The sequence below is a fragment of the Cydia strobilella genome, chromosome 9 (assembly GCF_947568885.1).
Source record: "Cydia strobilella chromosome 9, ilCydStro3.1, whole genome shotgun sequence".
Classification (NCBI taxonomy): Eukaryota; Metazoa; Arthropoda; class Insecta; order Lepidoptera; family Tortricidae; genus Cydia; species Cydia strobilella.
The window spans coordinates 17,347,269-17,366,486 of record NC_086049.1 but is presented as its reverse complement, the minus strand read 5'-3'; the positions used below and the strand labels follow the sequence as shown (position 1 = coordinate 17,366,486).

General features: G+C 37.6%; 1 protein-coding gene across 1 annotated transcript in view; it reads right to left on the bottom strand.

Moving 5' to 3' along the window:
- The window catches only part of LOC134744461 (cytochrome P450 9e2-like), a 68,941-nt gene extending 51,242 nt beyond the window's left edge, over positions 1-17,699 (bottom strand). Inside the window, exons 1-11 of the mRNA XM_063678277.1 lie at positions 17,656-17,699; positions 14,346-14,548; positions 12,984-13,147; positions 12,383-12,520; positions 10,734-10,936; positions 10,136-10,271; positions 8,056-8,151; positions 7,427-7,648; positions 6,783-6,883; positions 4,980-5,148; positions 4,030-4,224 (exon numbers count right to left, since the gene is read on the bottom strand). Of these exons, the coding sequence (XP_063534347.1) occupies positions 4,058-4,224; positions 4,980-5,148; positions 6,783-6,883; positions 7,427-7,648; positions 8,056-8,151; positions 10,136-10,271; positions 10,734-10,936; positions 12,383-12,520; positions 12,984-13,147; positions 14,346-14,545 (1,596 nt within the window). The 5' untranslated portion in view covers positions 14,546-14,548; positions 17,656-17,699 and the 3' untranslated portion in view covers positions 4,030-4,057. The remainder of the gene's footprint in view (positions 1-4,029; positions 4,225-4,979; positions 5,149-6,782; positions 6,884-7,426; positions 7,649-8,055; positions 8,152-10,135; positions 10,272-10,733; positions 10,937-12,382; positions 12,521-12,983; positions 13,148-14,345; positions 14,549-17,655) is intronic.
- Positions 17,700-19,218: the final 1,519 nt, after the last annotated feature.

Here is a 19,218-nt window from a genome sequence, read left to right as displayed (position 1 = left end):
TAGTACAAGCTAAAATGTGTGTATATTTTAACTGTGTGAAAATTGTATACATGAGATAAATAAACTAAACCAAACTTAAAGGTCCCTTTTTCATGTCCACATCATTTGATATCCTCAAGGAACTGCAGCGCAGCCATCTTGGAAAATGTGTGCCTTCCTGGAAAAATTCGCATTCTAGTCTGAATTTACGTATTCTATGGAAATCTGGTGAAAGGCAACATTAAAGCTTATTAAATTCTACACAAAAAAACTCCTACCTACATGCCTTTGTTTGTAGAAAATCCAGATTGAGCGCTTATACTTTTCCAGGGAACATTCTCTTGATATGAAACTTGGATAAATAGGAATTCCACTTATGTCCATACATTTGTACATGACGCCTTGGGTGCCCTCGTTGCGCGAAACCCAACATTCGGGGCGCCTAAGGTGCCCTTGCATTAAGAAAGGTGCTTCATACTAAAAAAAGTCGAGCAAAGCCCGACGTAGGGGACTGCGGGCGCTCCAAATCCAGATGCCTTTGGTGCTGCTGAAAATTGTCAAGGTCGGGCATAGACCAATGTTCGGACCCCTTGTACCAATAAAGCGCGGGTGCCGCGCTCATATTAAATTCGGGCGAAGCCCGACTTGCGGGACTCGCTGCGGGCGCTATAGAACCGGGCGCCTTTGGTACCCTCGTACTAAAAAAGATCTGGCCCAGGCGCCCTCATGCTAAGCTCGGTAGAAACCTTGTACTGAAAGACCTTGCGCCTACTCATGATGATAATGTCGGGTGAAGCCCTACCTTACGCACTGCGTAAGCTACAGAACGAAGCGCCTTCGGTGCCCTCGTACTAAAAAAATCGGGTGGTTAGGCGGGCGCTGAGAACGCTACAGAACCGGATGGCTTTACCTTGTTAAGACATTTCCAACATCTTCCTTCAGCGTAAGTATAACTTTTCACTAAAACTCTCCGGGGCTTCGGCCCCACGCAGAGGCTCGACCATCAGACTTCACAAATGTTGGCGCCTACGTACCGCCAATTTTATTTTGAAACACTTTAAGTTGTGACATATTTCTGCCTTCCTACAGCGAATGCACTTTCCGCTGATGCATTTCGGTTCTTTAATACTGCGCGAAGCTCGGCTTCTGCCCTTCCTAGATGATGATGCTTACCGTCGGGCCTACGGCCCATCGTTCCGATTTGATAACACTACCATAAACCCACCAGCTCGTGCAGGCTTTCTTTATTCGTCAAAAACTGATGAGAAAGTTACATATTATCCACAAGAATGGCAAAGTAATGAGAATAATACCTACGTCTTTTTACTATGAAGGAATAGTTATTTGTTATACAAGGGTGCAAAGTTGTATTTTACCCGCGAGTGTGGAATTGATACACGAGCAAGCGAAAGGATTCTATAGTTGAACCACGAGCGTAGCGAGTGGTTCTAAAATAGAATCCTGAGCGTAGCGAGTGTTTCAACACACGAGAAGTAAAATACATTTGCACCCGTGTGTAACACAAAACTTTTCCCCTCACTATAGCGAGGAAAGTGCAACATCCACAGGCGTTAGATCATCTTCATCACTGGAATCACTAATTTTTTTACGATAATACGATATTATAACATAAAACTCTGGAAGTTGTGCATTTTGACATGTCGGAGCCGGTGAGAAAAATTTTGTTGACAATGTTGACATTTCTGACGATGCGTTTTGAAATTGCATCGACTCAATTTGTGCGTTCAGAATTACATTCAACATCGTTTAAAAAAACAAATGTTTCTTATGAAATTTAAGGTTTATGACTTAAAATCATTAAATAAAGCCAAATTTGATATTTTTTATTAAATTCTCAAACCATTTATTTAATGATAATTTATATCGAACGAACCATTATTATGAGCGTTTTACGTTTTGTTATCTGTCAAAAGCTACTTAGACACGCTCCATCCAAGGTCAAATTACTTTCCCCACTAGTGGATAAAATGCGTTTTTCCCCGCTTGTTTTAAAGGATAAATGACGGCTTTCCGAGCTAGGGGAAAAGACATTATAGTAATATCTTTCCTTCATAGTAAAAAGACGTAGGTAGATGGCGCTGCGAAGGTACTCTCTTGTAATATACACGATACTTACTAATAGCCCCCGTTTAGCCAATTCTGACAAAACTGTAACTACGGAACTCTACACAACATGGCCTAACATGCTCTTGGCCGATTTTTTTATCATTCGTAGTGTCTGTGAACCTAGCATATCTAATAGTGCTAGCATCTCACTGTTTTATGTGAATTCTAGTATTAGCATCCCTAATAGTTCTACCACGTGTAAAAAGTAATGTATTGTTATTGTTTTATAGACTGTGTTTCTACATATCGGACTTTAAATTAAAATTGACCACCTTAAGTATTTTTGTGTTTGTTTGTGATAATAAACTCGCCTTATGATTATTTTAATTAAGTATTTTTAACATACGCGGCAATCGCGCTATGTGGTGAATGTTTAAATAACATGCAAATAATCATTTACAAAAAAAAACAATCGAATTTTAGGTTAGCCATTATTTTATAAAAAACGCATTTAACCGATTTGCAAGACCGAAGTGATCCCATAAGTGTTCCGTAAACAAAGTTTTGTACGGAACACTAAAAATTTGCCTTTATTGCTAAGTAACACAATATAATATCGGTCAGTACCTACCTTTACACTTAATCATCTACCTATATTTCTTAACTTACTGAATCATCATCATCATCATCATCATTAACTTATGAGTTATTCTCTTGTCGGTGGAGTATCTTCCAGCTTTCCCTATCCCGCGCCAGCTCTTTGACTTTTTGATACGACACGACCCCTACTTTTTCTTTCACTTGATCTAAAAAGCTGCGTCTGGGTTTTCCTCTACCCCGCTTCCTTCCTATCCGCCCCTCCAGGATAGTTTTAAAGAAGTAGTCGTGTCGTATTAAGTGTCCAATCATTTTCCCGCGTCTATTTGCAATAGTGTTCAGAATAGCTCTTATAACTTACTGAATAGGCACCGGTAATCGTCTCTTTCTTTTTACAGCTTGTCCTTCGACACAGGACTGTTATTGCATTTTTCTTTTGTGGTGCAATAAAGTGAGCATTTACTTACTTACTTACCAGGCCTCCTCCAAAGCTTTCCATTTTGTCGTGTCCTTTGTCTCCATGTTGGGCCACCTATCTCTTCTATGTCGTCTTCCCAGCGTTTCTATTGTCTTTCTTCGTTTCTTTTTCCGTCATATGAGTACCATTTCGTTACTATTCATGTAAATTTTTTCTGTTTCTGCCCATCTCCATTTTAGGCGTTTTTAAATTTAGTTTTATTGTTTACACTTAATTTGTAAACGAATTTTTTATATTCTTTTTACTCCAAAAACATTTCTTTCTCTTCCATTTTGACACATTGATTTTATTTATTTGTTGTTCGGTCAATGCCCATGTTGGCATCCATAAGATAAGCATAATAGAAGGATGCATGTATCGTATCTTTATTTTCTTTTTTTAGGCTTGTCTTATCAGAAGTATACTTCTCCAAATGTCGCTTTCCGAAAGTAAATCAACGAGTTACTATAAAAAATAGCTACCGATACAGGTTCCAATGTAATTTTAGCTTTGAACACTGGAAACTTGGTCACTTTTTCGTTCATACTTACTTATATGACAGTTATTTCAATTTATAATTTATATGGTAGTGTTTCTACTTGAAATAACACAAATTAAAATAATTTTCATTGAAAAAAAATACATATATTTAAAAAAACTATATTATTTTATTATTTCTTTAAATTTAAGTTGTTATTTTATAATATGGATATAAAAATAAAATACAAAAACACGTACAAAAACAATACAAAATACTTATAAACATATTATAAAAACCTAACCTAGTGTGCCGCCAGCAGCGGGGCAGGCCCAAGCTGCCGTTGGTCAGGGCCGCAGAGAGAGGAACCGGCGGACTATCCGCGCCGTGTCCAAGATTATATATTACATTATTATGTTATATTTGTTTTCGCATAGTAATTATTGTCTACTTTATTACATTTATTTAACATATTTAGTCTAATCTCTCGGTTTTAGCCTCAACCAATGCCCTCCCTTGATCCTCAGGTTGAAGTTGTCCTTGGCCAGTTCGCAGGGGATGGTGGTCCTTTCGCACGGCATCAACTTGTAGCGCTGAATGAGCTGGTATACCATCACCTTCACTTCGCACAGCGCGAACCGGGACCCTGAGAAGAACAACATCACTGTTATTCTTACTTTCCCTAAGTTTTGCACAGTTATGAGAATTTCGATAGAACAAAGAGAAACAAACTTTTAGTTTTGCCGCATCCGGAACAATCCATGAAACTTGGAGTATGTCAACACATACAGTGGTTATTTCTCCTCGTAAAGTTGTCTGGAAGAGATCGCTCTTTAGTGATAAGACCGCCTGTTGTCTACCTCTATCCTTAATTTACACAGGTAATAATTTTACTCAGGTGTGCCAATGAAGAGTATTCTAATCTATCTATCTATCTAACTATAACTAACAGTTAAACTCGATCAGCTGATGCTTTTCCGCCATCTTGCCGCAAACCAAACTTACGAGGAATACAGTGCTCCTATCGATCTGCCGCCTCTTTTATAAGGCATATCGTGACATACCTGGGTTAATCTTAGTCTGATCATGAAATCGCGGCTTGTCACGATTTGCCTAGGAATATCTCGATCAAGTTATTTTACGATACGCCCGGTATGAAACTAGGAATATCAACGAATGCATTGGTCTAATTAATTTGCCGTCTGTTTTATTAGGCAGATCGTGATATGCCTAATAAAATAGGCGATCAGAACATGAAATGGCGGCGTTTCATGATATGCCTAGGAATATCTAGATATGCCCGGTTTTACGACCTGCCGCCGACATATACACTAAGCGGTGAAACAAACTGCTAGTTCATCATATTATTATCATATTACGCTTCTTATCATATTTCCTTACCAATACAGTTTCTTGGTCCAAGACCAAAAGGCAAATAAGTGAAGGGCTGAATCATATGCTTGTTCTCCTCAGAGAAGCGCTCAGGGTCGAACTTATTAGGGTTTGGGAAGTACTTCGGGTCGCGATGAATCGACACTACTGGTATGTTGACTCCTTCACCTTTTTTCAACTGAAAAAGGATACATTAAAGAAATATTTTTTTTATAAACTTAGAAATATATTAGAAGTGGAAAAATTCACTGCCTTGGTGGTACTTGAACCCACGACCACCGGATCACTAGTACAGTGCTCTACCATCTGAGCCACCAAGACCTTGCCCAATGCAGCGAATATTCCCACCATATATTAGCCACAAGGGAGGCGCTAGCGACATCTATCGTAAGAGTGCTTACACTTCTTAAACGGCTACCGGAGTTTCAATTCATATTAAAATTCACCAGTTACGATGTGCTATCCCATACTAACAGTAGATTGTGTCACAAGGAAGCATAATGACATATTTACGGTGAGGGTGTACAATTGAATCGTAAACGAAGCGAAGGATTGTATAATAAAGTCCCGAGAGTAGCGAGGGGCTCTAAAGTAGAATCCTGAGCGTTGTGAGGGATTCAAGTGTGTTACGCCCAAGATGGAAATAATTTTGCTACCATGTGACACATATTGCTTTTCACATCGCCATGTTTAAAACTATTTAAGCTTATTTAAGCTAAAAAAATAATGTGAAAATAAAAATTGAAAAAATAGTGTCCTAGAACAGAAAAGTGTTACTTTGATCCCTCCTATAGCAGGGAAGAAAAAGTGCCACTTTGATCCCTCCTAGCAGGGAAGAAAAAACCCTTTTTCGAATTGATGATGTGAAAAATATTTTATATCAAGCAGAAACGTCTGCGAACGATAAAATTGAAAAAGGATAGTCAATGAAACTCTTGACAAACAGAAAATATTTGAGAATTATTTTAAATTACTAGAAAAGTTTTAACAGCAGTGAAACAAAATGGGAATAGCTATTTATGCAACAAGTGCGTAAAGTGTATGATTTCTGACGAGTGTATAAAGGAATACGAGTCGGAAATCATCTTTACGCACGTGTATCATACAATGTTTTACTGTGCATTGTGCGAGTAAATAAAAAAAAACATATAATGGCAAAAAAGTTTAATTATTAAAAAATTGAAAATAAAAAGCACTAGTGCGGAAAAGTAGTACTTTCCGCATGATATGGCTCCGTAGGAAACGCACTTTTCGATCACATGCATTGTAAACATGATTTTATGACAACTTCCGAATTTGAAAAAGACCAAACTGTATTCCTGTGTTGATAAAAACGAGTAAATCAAACGCAAGTTAGTAGTCTAATAGGTAGGTAACGAGTAGGTACTCGTAAATAGAAGGTAAAAGAGCAGCAGGAGGGTGAATTGCATGTCATTTATATCATCTCTACTTTATTCCCTACTTTATATATCATAAACGCGAAAGTAACTCTGTCTGTCTGTCTGTTACCTCTTCACGCTTAAACCACTGAACTGATATAAGTATATGAAATTTGGTATGGAGATAGTTTGGAGCCCCAGGGCGCGTAGCCAACGTACCAATCGTTAACGCTCCGTAGCGTATCGTAATCTCTCTCTATCACTCTTCCATACTATACTGCGATAGTGACAGTTGCGTTTCGCTCGATGCGGAGCGTTAACAATTGCACGTTGGCTATACGCGCCCAGGAAGGACAATAGGATTTTATTAATCATCATCAGTAGACGAAGTCGCAGGCAGAAATTAGTGACTAATAAGTTCAATACAGCTTACAATAAAATCTTGAGTAGCTTTGTCGTTGGGTCTGCCCAAATTGTAGTCCTTCGTGCAAATTCGATCTGACGTAACAGCTGGAGGCCATAATCGCAAGGATTCTGAAAACACAAAAAGTAATACAATTATTTTGACGACCGGTGGCCCTGCCTATGAAATGAAGCCGATGGTCCTGGGTCCATTTATTTGTGTTATGAGCACAAATATTTGTTCCTTAGTTTTGGGTGTTCTCTATGTATTAATCTGTATGTATACATATATTCTGTTATATATATCGCTGTAGAAGTACCAACTACACAAGCCTTATTGAGCTTACTGTGGGGCTTAGTCAATCTGTGTATAATGTAGTATAATAAAAAAATGTTACCAACCAGGTCGCAAAAACTAAACAACAACACAACAAAAAATATTTGTTAAACCTTTTGACTGTTGGTGCATTCCACGAGAATGTCCCTTACGAAACGCCGTTCTTCTAATAGTACTGAAAAGACAGAAAATTATATTGGGTCTGGTAATATTTCATGACTTTGCTAACAAATTGGCAGTATATTCTCGAGCTTTACGGATTTGATTGAATTAGCTGCCATACAACGCATTTCGTAAGGGACATTCTCGTGAAATGTCCCTGTTGTGTAGATTCTTACCTGAAACCACCATATCCATATAAACCATGTTCTGAATGGAGTTGTAATCAAACTTGCCGCCACTTCTCTTCTCATGTTCAAGAACTTCCTCTGCCAACTTATCCTGGACCTCAGGATTGAGGGCCAGCTCGTAAAGGAGGAAAGTCATGGCTGTTGAAACGGTTTCGAAACCGGCGATGAAGAAAAGGACTGCTTGTGCGGTTAGGTCTATGTCTGACCAAGCTGGTGGAAGTGAAAAAAGACAGTTAACATTTTATTATATTGAACCAGAGGCTAGTAAAATAAAGTATACTGTCAACCCACATACAATGCTGTGAGAATCGTCAATGTATTTAGAGGACATTAAGTATTATTTTTACATTTTAGTTATTTGCTTATGAAAACTGCCACCATACTGCATGCTACTATTTTGAAAAAAGGACGGGGGACGGGGTTAGAGATATCAGAGCATTATTATTTGATTTACTTTTCATATATAAAGAAATATAATATTATATTGATAATTTTTTTATATTATATGTTATTTATATATAATAAATAATATATAATAAATAAAATAAAAAAATGAGCCAAAAATCGGTGAAATAAAAACGTCGTTTTGAGCAAGTGTGTTTAAAATAGTATTTTACCTCTATTAATAGTTTTCTTGCCGACATTAGACTCTTCTACTGTGGCAAATCCTGCACCAGCATCATTACCAGAATTCTCTTCGTGAACCAGCTGACCTGTAACATAAAATATTTCAAGATTAATTTACATATTTTTTGGTCTCTTCTTCTTCTTTGTCTTTGCCTTTATCCCATTATTTGGGGTCGGCTCTCTTCGTTCTCATGCGAAAGGATCGTCTGTCCTGGGTTGTCTATGAGTTTAATTGGGCTCGTTCTAAATCCTTTGACACGGTAGACCACCGGCCGGTAGCAGGCCGGCGCCCTGGTCCTCTTTTGGTTTCCTGAAGGGCCAGCACTCTTTTCACGACATGGTCATCGCCACGCCTCATAATATGTCATATTAATTAAATCATCATCATCATTCATTCATCATCAAGTAATCAAGTAATTTATTGCACTCATGTTGTTATACAGATGATAATGTTTACAATAGATGCTTCAAACATGAACCCTGTGAGGGCATCGCAAACAATTCTTATTTCCTAAACTTAAAAACTAAAACTAAAGCTATAGCTAACACCAATATTGTTAGGTACATTTAATGTGTGTGCGTGTGTATTCTGTGTTAGTGAAAATATGTGTTTTATTTTATGTCAGTGTTTTATCGTCTAAGTATTCCGATATAGAATAATAGGCTTTATTTATTAAAATTTGTTACAGTTTACTAGTAAAATGACTTTCTTTGGTTTCGCTTTTTAAATTTTCCGGCAAGTTATTATATATTTTTATGGACATTACTAAGGGACCGGAGGAATAGAGTTTTAGGCGAGAGGCTGGGAGTATTAGTCTCTGTTTGTGTCTCATTTCATATCTTGATGGTAGGTCTTCACGTCTCGTGTAAAATTCGGGGTGATTGCGGACAAATTTGCAGATCTCTAAGATATATAAGCAAGGCAAGGTGAGTATTTTATGTTTTATAAAATGTGGTTTACAGCTGTCTAATTGTTTAATATTGACTAATATTCTTATAAGTTTTCTTTGCAGCGTAAAGACGGTGGGAAAATCGGTACTATTTCCCCGTAGAATAATTCCGTTAATAATTATCATTATCATTATATGACATTTAATTTAAGTGAGAGTTGAGCGCGGCGCGCCAACAAACGGTTACTCCAGTTTGGCGCATTTATAGTACCTATATATGTAACTGTGTAATTGTTTTATATGAATAAATTAATGAATAAATGAATATTTTTGGTAATTTTGTTAAATCTACCGTGTTAATTACGTTCTGTCCTAAGTTTTCTGTGGTCGCCTAAGTTTCGTTGTTTGATGTGATTCCCGTCTAGGAATTTCTAATCAGAACAAAGTTAACCCTAATTGAGAACACTGGGCCTAATCTTGAAGCATAGTCACCTGCAATAATATGTTACACGACGAAGGCCGCAAAAATATCTGACACGATCTTATTTGTAGAGCCATAAGAGCATAGTATTGCGGCCTTCTAAGAGTAACATATTATTGCAGGTAACTGAACCTATAAATGCTTGGACAGTGCGAGGATAATATTAGAAAAACAAAATGCGTAGACTGATTTTTAACTACCTACTTAATTTGAAATACATGAATAATGGAAAAGTTGGTGTTAATGGCAATTAGGAAATTAACAACTACCTATACAGCTTGTATTTTAATACAACCGCAAATTGAAGCGAGACCTAGGTAATATTCATATTTCATTATTTCATCGGTGCTAGGAAATGATTTTAAAATAAATTTTTAATTTAGCTTTAACTACTATTAGTTAAAGCTAAATTAAAAATTTATTTTAAAATCATTTCCTTGGCGTAAACGTAAACGTTTTGAATAATAATATAAACAAATGAATGAAACATTGCGTGCTGAATTATTTTATATGGAAAAATAAAAGTCGTAATTTTTTAAGTATGTATAACATATGAGAGTTAATTTATTTAGGTCTATACTAACTACCCTTAGAATATGTGGTCGTATCAAAATACACGCAAATCAAATCAAGTTTATGGATAAAGATTCTAATACGGATACTTTTTTATATATTTTCATAGTTATGAACTTGTCTTACCTTTCTTGGCTTCCATAAGCAGATGTATCATGTCCGGTCGTAGGATATTGTGCACTTCACGGTTCTTCATCGTGCTGAGCACTAAGTGTTGGAAGAAGATCGTCACGTCTTTTGAGAAGAGATGCGTCTTCATTAGCTGAAAATAAAGACCTTAGTTGTCACGTAACTCTTTCTTCTAAATTCCTTGACATTTTTGAAATATCTGAATGTTCTTTTTGTAAACACGATTACGTTGGTATTTGTCAGTAAAATTTAAATCCAGATCATGTGTAAATTTGCTTGGAATAATTTTGCTCGATAATTTAAAAAGCGAAAAAATATAATGGAAGATTTAAACTTCAACGAAAATAAGACAAACTTGATGTAAGATGATAAAACTTACGTTCATTCCCATTACGTTATTTTACTAACTTTTATTTATGACTGTGATTTTTCTTTTATACCATTTTTGACATTTTCTTCTATTCTTTCTACTCACATAATATTCACAATGTATTAATTCAACTTTTAATTGTTCTATTTGAATTTTATTATTGGTTTCTTTTTGACGATCATAATATTGACATAGCTTAACAATAAATAAATAAATCTAAATCACCTTCATAAGCCAAGGAAAGGATGAATATCCAAAGACCTTTAGAATCGCCACAAAGTCAAAGTTAGAAGCCTTATGTCCCATTTTGTAGAACCGGTTGTCGGGCTCAAGGTGAGAGTCTACTTTCAGGCCGAAGGCACAGGACGCTATGACGTCATTTGCATAATAGGTTGCCACGTCCTTAGTTTCGATGTCTATGAAGCCCTCTGCAAAAAATACATTTAAGAATCTTATTATTAATATTGTACTGTGTGTAATAAAATGTGTAATATAGTAATAAAGTATTATGGACTCGGGTATGTCCTTAAACTGCGTCCGGACCCGGATATGTCCTTAAACTACGTCCAAAAGAGAGGTATGGGCACTGTGAATGACATCTCGCTTTGTGTGGTAGGGCACAGGACAGCGGATGTCATTCCAGATCTAGAGCAGATCCCAACTGGGGAAGTACCTCAACCTTACAGAAAACCGCAGCCAAATAACACTAGACCCTACTCATAGTGTTGTGTTCCTGCCGGTAAGTAAGGTTGCCAGAGCTCAACGAGGGAGAGGAGTGTTACGGTCGGCAACGCGTGTGTAATATCTCCGGTGTTGCAGGCGTCCATAGGCTACGGTAACAGCTTACCATCAGGCGGGCCGTATGCTTGATTGCCACCGACGTGGTATAAAAAAAAAGTAAAAGTTGGTGCTGGCATCGAATGGCAAAGATCAGTTGGACTGAAGAGAAAACCAACGAAGATGTTTTACGTATAGTACGAGAGAAGAGGAGTTTGTTAAGAACCATAGATAATAGAAGAAGAAAGATGCTTAAATTGGGCACCTGATACTACACGACGAATTTGTCAAAAACATCATAGAAGGGAATGTTGAAGCAAAGAGGAAGAAGGGAAGACCAAGGAGAGCGTACATGCATCAAATAAAGGTAAACCTTACCATCGTGTCAGGCTGTCAAAGAAAAGCCCGCGAGAGAGGACCGCCAACAACAAGGAAATTGCTCCACCGACAAGAGCTCTACTCTTAAATATATGATGATGAATAAAGTAAAAAAAAACACAAGCCAAGTAGCAGAAGTAAGTATAGAAAAATGTTGAAAAACGTAAAATATACAGAAATAATGGTATTTTTTTAACATCGTAGTAATATCTAAATCATCATCATCATCGTAGTAGTAGTATGAAAAATATGAGTCGCTTAAGGAATCGGTAAATATATACTTTTAAATTTTTTTTTCTACTTAACTGCTGTATTTTACTTGTGTTTGTGTATTTTATTGTAAACTAATTTTATTTGGTGATTTTGACACTTAAAAATATCTATCGAAAGTAATTTAAGGCACCAATACCTTAAAGTTTTCAAACTGTGCACGTTGGTTTAATTAATAATTTTCGTTTCTAAATCGACAACTCTTAATTTTTTGGGTTCCGTACCCAAAGGGTAAAAACGGGACCCTATTACTAAGACTCCGCTGTCCATCTGTCCGTCTGTCACCAGGCTGTATCTCATGAACCGTGATAGCTAGACAGTTGAAATCAACACAGATGATGTATTTATGTTGCCGCTATAACAACAAATACTAAAAAGTACGGAACCCTCGGTGCGCGAGTCCGACTAGCACTTGGCCGGTTTTTTTTTTATCTTAATCCAATACTAACTTTTCGATTCCTTCAACTGCTGCTCCAGCGAGATGACCATCTGGTTGCCCACCTCGACTATGAATGGGAGCATGTGCTTCATCTTCGAGCTCGTGAATGCTGGGCTTAATGTCGAACGCATATCCTTCCATTCTTGACCTGAAAACATTCATTCAGATTCAGATTCAGATTTTTTATTTATAAACATACATTAGTAAAGTTTACATTGGTAGTTTAAATTGGTAGTTTCTTGACTCGAATCTACTTTCTTTTATCCTATTATTTTAACACTTCATGTACCTACTAATTAGGTCACTATCCGAAGCGCGGACTATTGCTTTTAGTGGAAGGGTGTGGTAATTCCGCGGTTCCGAGGGAATCTGCCGAATCCTACACCAGAACAGGTGACGCAGCAAAAACTATCGTGTCATCACAATTATTTTCAATTTTTAAGATTATGGGCTTGTGTTGCCTGACAATATTTTGTTTTGATTTGATTTATCACTGCCAAGTCAATGCAAAGTTAGCTTAGACATACTCCAGTACAAGTGCCTATAGATTGTTGTTTTAAACGAGTCTTTGATAAGTAAATAACTAGACGTCGATAAGATATTTTAAATACCTTTTAGAGAGAACAAGTTCCTTCCAAAGAAAGGATCGACGTCTTCGCTGACGATTGAGCTATGATCAAGGAAGTACTCGAAGTCTTTAACAGTAACCTTCTTGATAAGTTCGATATCTCTAATAAATAACACGGGCTTCATGAACTGAAAGTTGCCCACAAACCTGGAAATAAATTATGATTATTTGAAAGTAAAACTTTTATCTATCCTTCAAGGGCCCTTGGTTCTACTCATAGTAACTACTAATTGAATTTTTTTAACTTCTAGTTACATTTCTTTTGTTTCTTTACATTTAAAAGATCCAAAATATCTTACTTACTTATACTCTAATTCTTGGGTAGTAGTATACATATTTTCTACGCATCAATGTAGCAATAGATAACATAATATTATAACGTCAGTCATGTCCTAGGTTTCATAATGTATTTACCTTACAATCGTATTTAGGAACTACCTAACTTAGGCCTAAAAATGTTTAGTTTAATGTAGTTTTAGTCTATTCTATTCTAATGTGTTTATACTTCTGTGCACAGATGTTTAGAGTTATAGTCTAGATCTGTAGGGCTATGATGGTAGACTTTACAAATGATATGGTTGTATAAATGATAATAAAACTAACATTTTATCCAGTTATTATTGATTTGACGTCTTTTCCACTTTTGACAGCGATAGTCGTTAAACGATTTACTGCATAACATGGTCGTTGGATAATATGTCATTTGTCTACATTTCTAACTTAAACGTAATTAATAAATGGATGTTAAATGATATAAATGACACTTGTCTAGATTTATACCACTTTATAGCATTCATACCGTTTTGTCTACTTTGACAGCGATAGACGGTAAATTGCGACGTTTGTTGGATAATTAGACATAAAGTCGACTTTTGACGGCTAGAGTTTGATTATTTTATCGTAGTCCTCTTTAGGCCACGATAAGCTTAATCGAACGCTGCAGCGTTGAGAAAAATACTTATTTCTACAGTTTGTTATCAGAAACTATACTTTTTTCTATGTATACATCGGCTGCTGGGCCAAATATTTTTCGCAAAATTTCGCTCTCCAATTATTTCCAATTATGTTGTTTTATGTTAATCTACAATTTGGATACCCACCCATATTGGGATACCCTCCTCCAATAGAGGGGGGATTTTAATCTTCTCGGGGCAAAGGTGTAGATTTAGAGCCGGCGTGAATTAAATCATAGCAATCGAATCAGATAATCGTCATCATCATAGCCCTCCTGAACTGTAAGCTAACACTGTCATTCTTGCAACTGACTGTATCTTGTTTTGTTAGCCAAATAAATAAATAAAAATGTAGTAAAATAATAACCACTGACTGAGTAGTTGATACCGACCTTTCTTCAGGGAATTTGTTATACAGGTCATTAACCACATCAATGAAGTTTACAGTTCTGAGCAAGATTGAACTCATGTTCCCCAGAAGAGGCAAAGGTTTCGGATTTTTGACTCCATATTTGCTGAACCTTGAGTAGACTTGTCGGCAGTATAAGTATATCGCCGCTATCACGGCTGCTATCCATAGGTAGAATAACATTATCTGTAAAAAAAAAGTTCTTATTTTACCACTTTTTCGGCATGATTGATTTATACATGTATGCCAAATTGCAGTTTTCTAGCACTAAAGATCACAGCAAATCCTCGTATGGACAGACGGACGGACATGGCGAAACTATGAGGGTCCTTAGTTACCTACGGAACCCTAGGTTATGTAAGAAAACTTTTTTATTCTATGATCTCTTGTATTTTTAGTTGACCTCAACATTTCGAAGAAGGTTGTCAATTTATGATGATGAAATTCTAAAGTAATCAAATGTAACACTTCAATTCAAATCAGTAAGTATTAATAATTCTCATGACCCGTGATAGCCAGACAGTTGAAATTTTCACAGATGATGTATTTCTGTTGCTGCTATAACAACAAATACTCAAAAGTACGGAACCCTCGGTGCGCGAGTCCTACTCGCACTTGGCCGGTTTTTTATATTATTACTACCTATATATTATGAACTTGTCTTTAATAATTCGCATACAACTATGCAAATTAGAGTTAGGTGCCGTGTTTTTCTTTATGATGTGGATGTCTATTTATTCTGCAATTTCTGAGTCATCTAAGAGGCACTATGCAGCCGAAGGTACGCGATGTCTTCTTAATAATACGGTTTGAATACATTATGTTGAATTATGAATTATATAATGTTTTTTATAATAACCTGCAATATTTACGATGTAAATGTATAATTCATACTCAACTTTTACTATGGAACCAACCCTGAAATAAAAAAAATGACTCATAGAAAATAATATCAACATCAGACCAGCAGCCAAAATGTATGAAACAGGCAAATTTTTTTTGTGATGACGAAAGTTACTTAGTATGACCTATTTAATTAACATCGTAAAAGATTGCAGGGTATTAAAAAACAACCTGTATTCATACAAAATTTTTTTAACTATAAATTCCTATCTTTACTTTTGAAATCATTGTTGTCCCTTTTCCTAAAACAAAAACGAGGTATTATAAGAACTACACAAAAATAACGAGGACGGTCAAAGGTCAATTGATCACTTGTGTGTAATTCATGTTTCGTCTCCAGGGGCCGCAGCACGGTCGCATTTTTATCACCTGTCACCATGCCTGTCATGCTCAAACAAGTGTATGATCATCCTTCCGGCCGATTTCAACCATGGCGACCACTTCGACTCCTAGTAACTAGGAGCTAACTGTTACAGTTAGCACGGTGTTCGTGCGCCCGAATATGGCTGACAAACAAGTATGTAAGTGCGATGGTGACAGGCATAGTGACAGGCGATAAAAATGAAACCATGCTGCCACCGCAGGTCGATTAGGTTTAACAATTTATCATGATTTCAACTGGTTTTGCTACGACCTTGACCTTGAATCGCGCACGACTTTCACTTCGTTTCGCACGCACCAATCAGCGTGAACGATCTTCAAGGTCCTTTTTTTTTCTCGGTGTGGGAATGCTGTTACGCATCGTCCCCCTGACCTGAGGTGGGCCTATTATGGGGACTATCACCTCCCTGCTCTTTCCATTGAGAAAAGAGGGGGAAGAGCCTATCCACTAAACCCACACCGGCGTTTCCCTCAATATGCCGTTTGGGGGGCGTCCTGGGATCGCGAACATTCTACCTCGACGCCCCCCCGTGATCTTCAAGGAGATCAACACCGTAACAAATTGTTAAATCTGAATTGAGCTCCAGCGTAAAACTAATGGAACATACCGAAGATAAACGGTAACGCAGCGTACTAAGTAGGCGAACAACACGCGAACGCGAAGCGAAGCGATGAGGCGCGGGGTGAATCAATCCTTTGATACCCATAGAAGTGTCCTGGCGATCTCGTTGCGAACGCGAACGCCTGGGCCCGCCGCGCCGCTTCGCTTCGCGTTCGCGAGTTGTTCGCTTACGTAAGACGCAGCGTAACAAAAACGAAAAATGATTTCACAAAATGCCATAATTTTACGGTCGTCATAAGAATTATAACTTTTTATGGTGGGTTTCTATAAAATAAAAAAGTATATTCAAATTACTATATAAATCTGTGACCATAATATTTGAATAAAAATCCATCTTCAACTAATCGAATTATTATAATATAAACATTTTTTTTATACCACGTCGGTGGCAATCAAGCATACGGCCCGCCTGATGGTAAGCAGTTACCGTAGCCTATGGACGCCTGCAACACCGGAGATATTACACGCGCGTTGCCGACCCTAGCACTCCTCTCCCTCGTTGAGCTCTGGCAACCTTACTTACCGGCAGGAACACAACACTATGAGTAGGGTCTAGTGTTATTTAGCTGCGGTTTTCTGTAAGGTGGAGGTACTTCCCCAGTTGGGCTCTGCTTTAGATCTGGAATGACATCCGCTGTCCTGTTCCCTACCACACAAAGCGAGATGTCATTTACAGTGCCCATACCTCTCTTTTGGACGTAGTTTAAGGACATATCCGGGTCCGGACGCAGTTTAAGGACATACCCGGGTCCGGTATCATTGAATGGATAAAGTTGTTGACATACGATTGTTTACCTATATACTTCAGTCCCCCAACAACACGTGAACGCTAAGCGGCGCCGCGCGGCGCGTCGCGGAGCGGCGTGAATCAATCCTTTTATACGTATAGAAGTGTCCTACGTGGGCGATCTCGTTGCACACGCGAACGCCTTGGGCCCGCCGCGAGCGAGTGTTCGCCTACGTAAGACGCAGCGCTACGCTTACGCGCGCATAACTCTACGCTTAGTGTAAGGCCTGAGTGGACGCTCGAGTTGAGCATGCAGCGGGGCGGAACGAGCGGCGTGCATGTTAAACAAATGCAAACGCATAGGAGCGGTCTTAGTGCACGCTGCTCAAATCACTTGTGAGCCCGACGCCACTCTGCACGCCCCGCCGAACGCTCCGCTTTGAGCGTCCACTCAGGCCTTACACTTACGCTTACGCTTCTCTTACGTTACGACGCCATGTGCTGAGGGCCTAAAGCGTCCCAATCGTAAAACGTCTTTGTCACCATAGAAATAAGGATGTGTTTCGGAATACTGACGGCCGAATATGGCCACTTTGGCCGTCACTATCAATTAGATGCTGCCTGTATCTACTTAGGGGTTATATTTTTAAAACAACTTACATGCACGTCTGATAATGTTAAAATAACAAAAATGACACGACTGCTCCGAACTATGCTCGAATCAGGACTAACATGTAATTTATTTACTCGCTATAACTATATCATATGCATACATGTATACCACATTATCTCAAAGACATAAGAGTCATGCTACGTTCTCATTTAAAAAAGACATTCTTAAATAACATGAACATTAAAATAAAATATATCTATGTCTGGTACTAGTTTTCGTTGCTAGAAATTATAACACAAGGAAATCAGAGCGAGTAGAAATATGTACAAGATTCAAGAATCGCCTCAAAAGTCCCTTTCATATGATACCAGACGCGATAGGTTTTACCATAGAGTAACTTATACTAGAGCGGTACTGTCATAGTAAATTTTGTAACCCCAGTAAATTCACTGCCATCTGTCGACACACTTTAAAACTAAAAATGAAGATTTATAAAAATACGATAGAATGTATTTAAATATAGATAAATGTTTTTTTTATTTGCATTAATTATTTTTATGATTTTGACCCATGTTCTTTCACTGATATGCGTTAAAATTGTTAAATAACAAACGAAACCGTCAACGCCATCTATACGACTGTAGGCCAAAACTAGTAGCGCCCTCTGAACGAGAATCAAATTTTCTTGATTTTCGAGGCACGTTTTTTCCTTAGACTGTATCCATCTATTACGGAGTTATATCTATCTTTGGTTTTACCAATATCCCGGTCAAAATAAGTCTAGGGAAACTAGTCGTGAATCATTCAAAAATTTCATATTTGGGAGATTTGGGACTTAACATATCTATAGGTATGTTTGGGACTACCTACAGTTTGGTGGTTTAACGGAAAAGGTAAAGGTTAGTCTTCACTAATATGATAAAAATAAGTAACTAGTATGATATGTACTATAAACAGAGGTTTCTTTTTATTCCAAAATATAAGTTACAATATGAGGCATTGGACGACATAATGGGAGAATTTTGAACAATCCAATTATCCCATGGAACCATCAGCAATTAAGTACTTACTTCCTTTTGAGCAAGTGTTTTGATAAAAAAATAATCATTGTGCAATTACATTAACACCACATATTTACTTTCACATGTACTTACTTATTATTTACCGACATAGATTAATGATAGATAACGATAAACAACATTTGTTTACGATGTTATCAACTCATTATACTATCTGTTCATTTTAATCCTCAAATGACTCACTTAGAGCGTTTTCTCATTGTCAGATCCGATATCGGATGTAGGATCCGACATCCACGTAGTCAGGCCGCGGGGGCGCGCCCGGGCGCCGTCTTTAGCGGTCACACACATTACAACAAGCAATATGCCTACACATACGCACACAAACAAATATTATCGGTCCGACAGCTGACGGGAGGCTCCGACATAGCTAAATTTAGGAAACGCCTTTCCGATATCGGATGTCGGAAGGCGCCTATGACAAAAACAGCTGCAGGAGAGTGTCAGTGGCATTAAGTCCGCCCTTTGCGTTATTCATCGTTTTTTAGTAATAATGATTTATTAAATGCATAAATAAATACAGAGAAACGC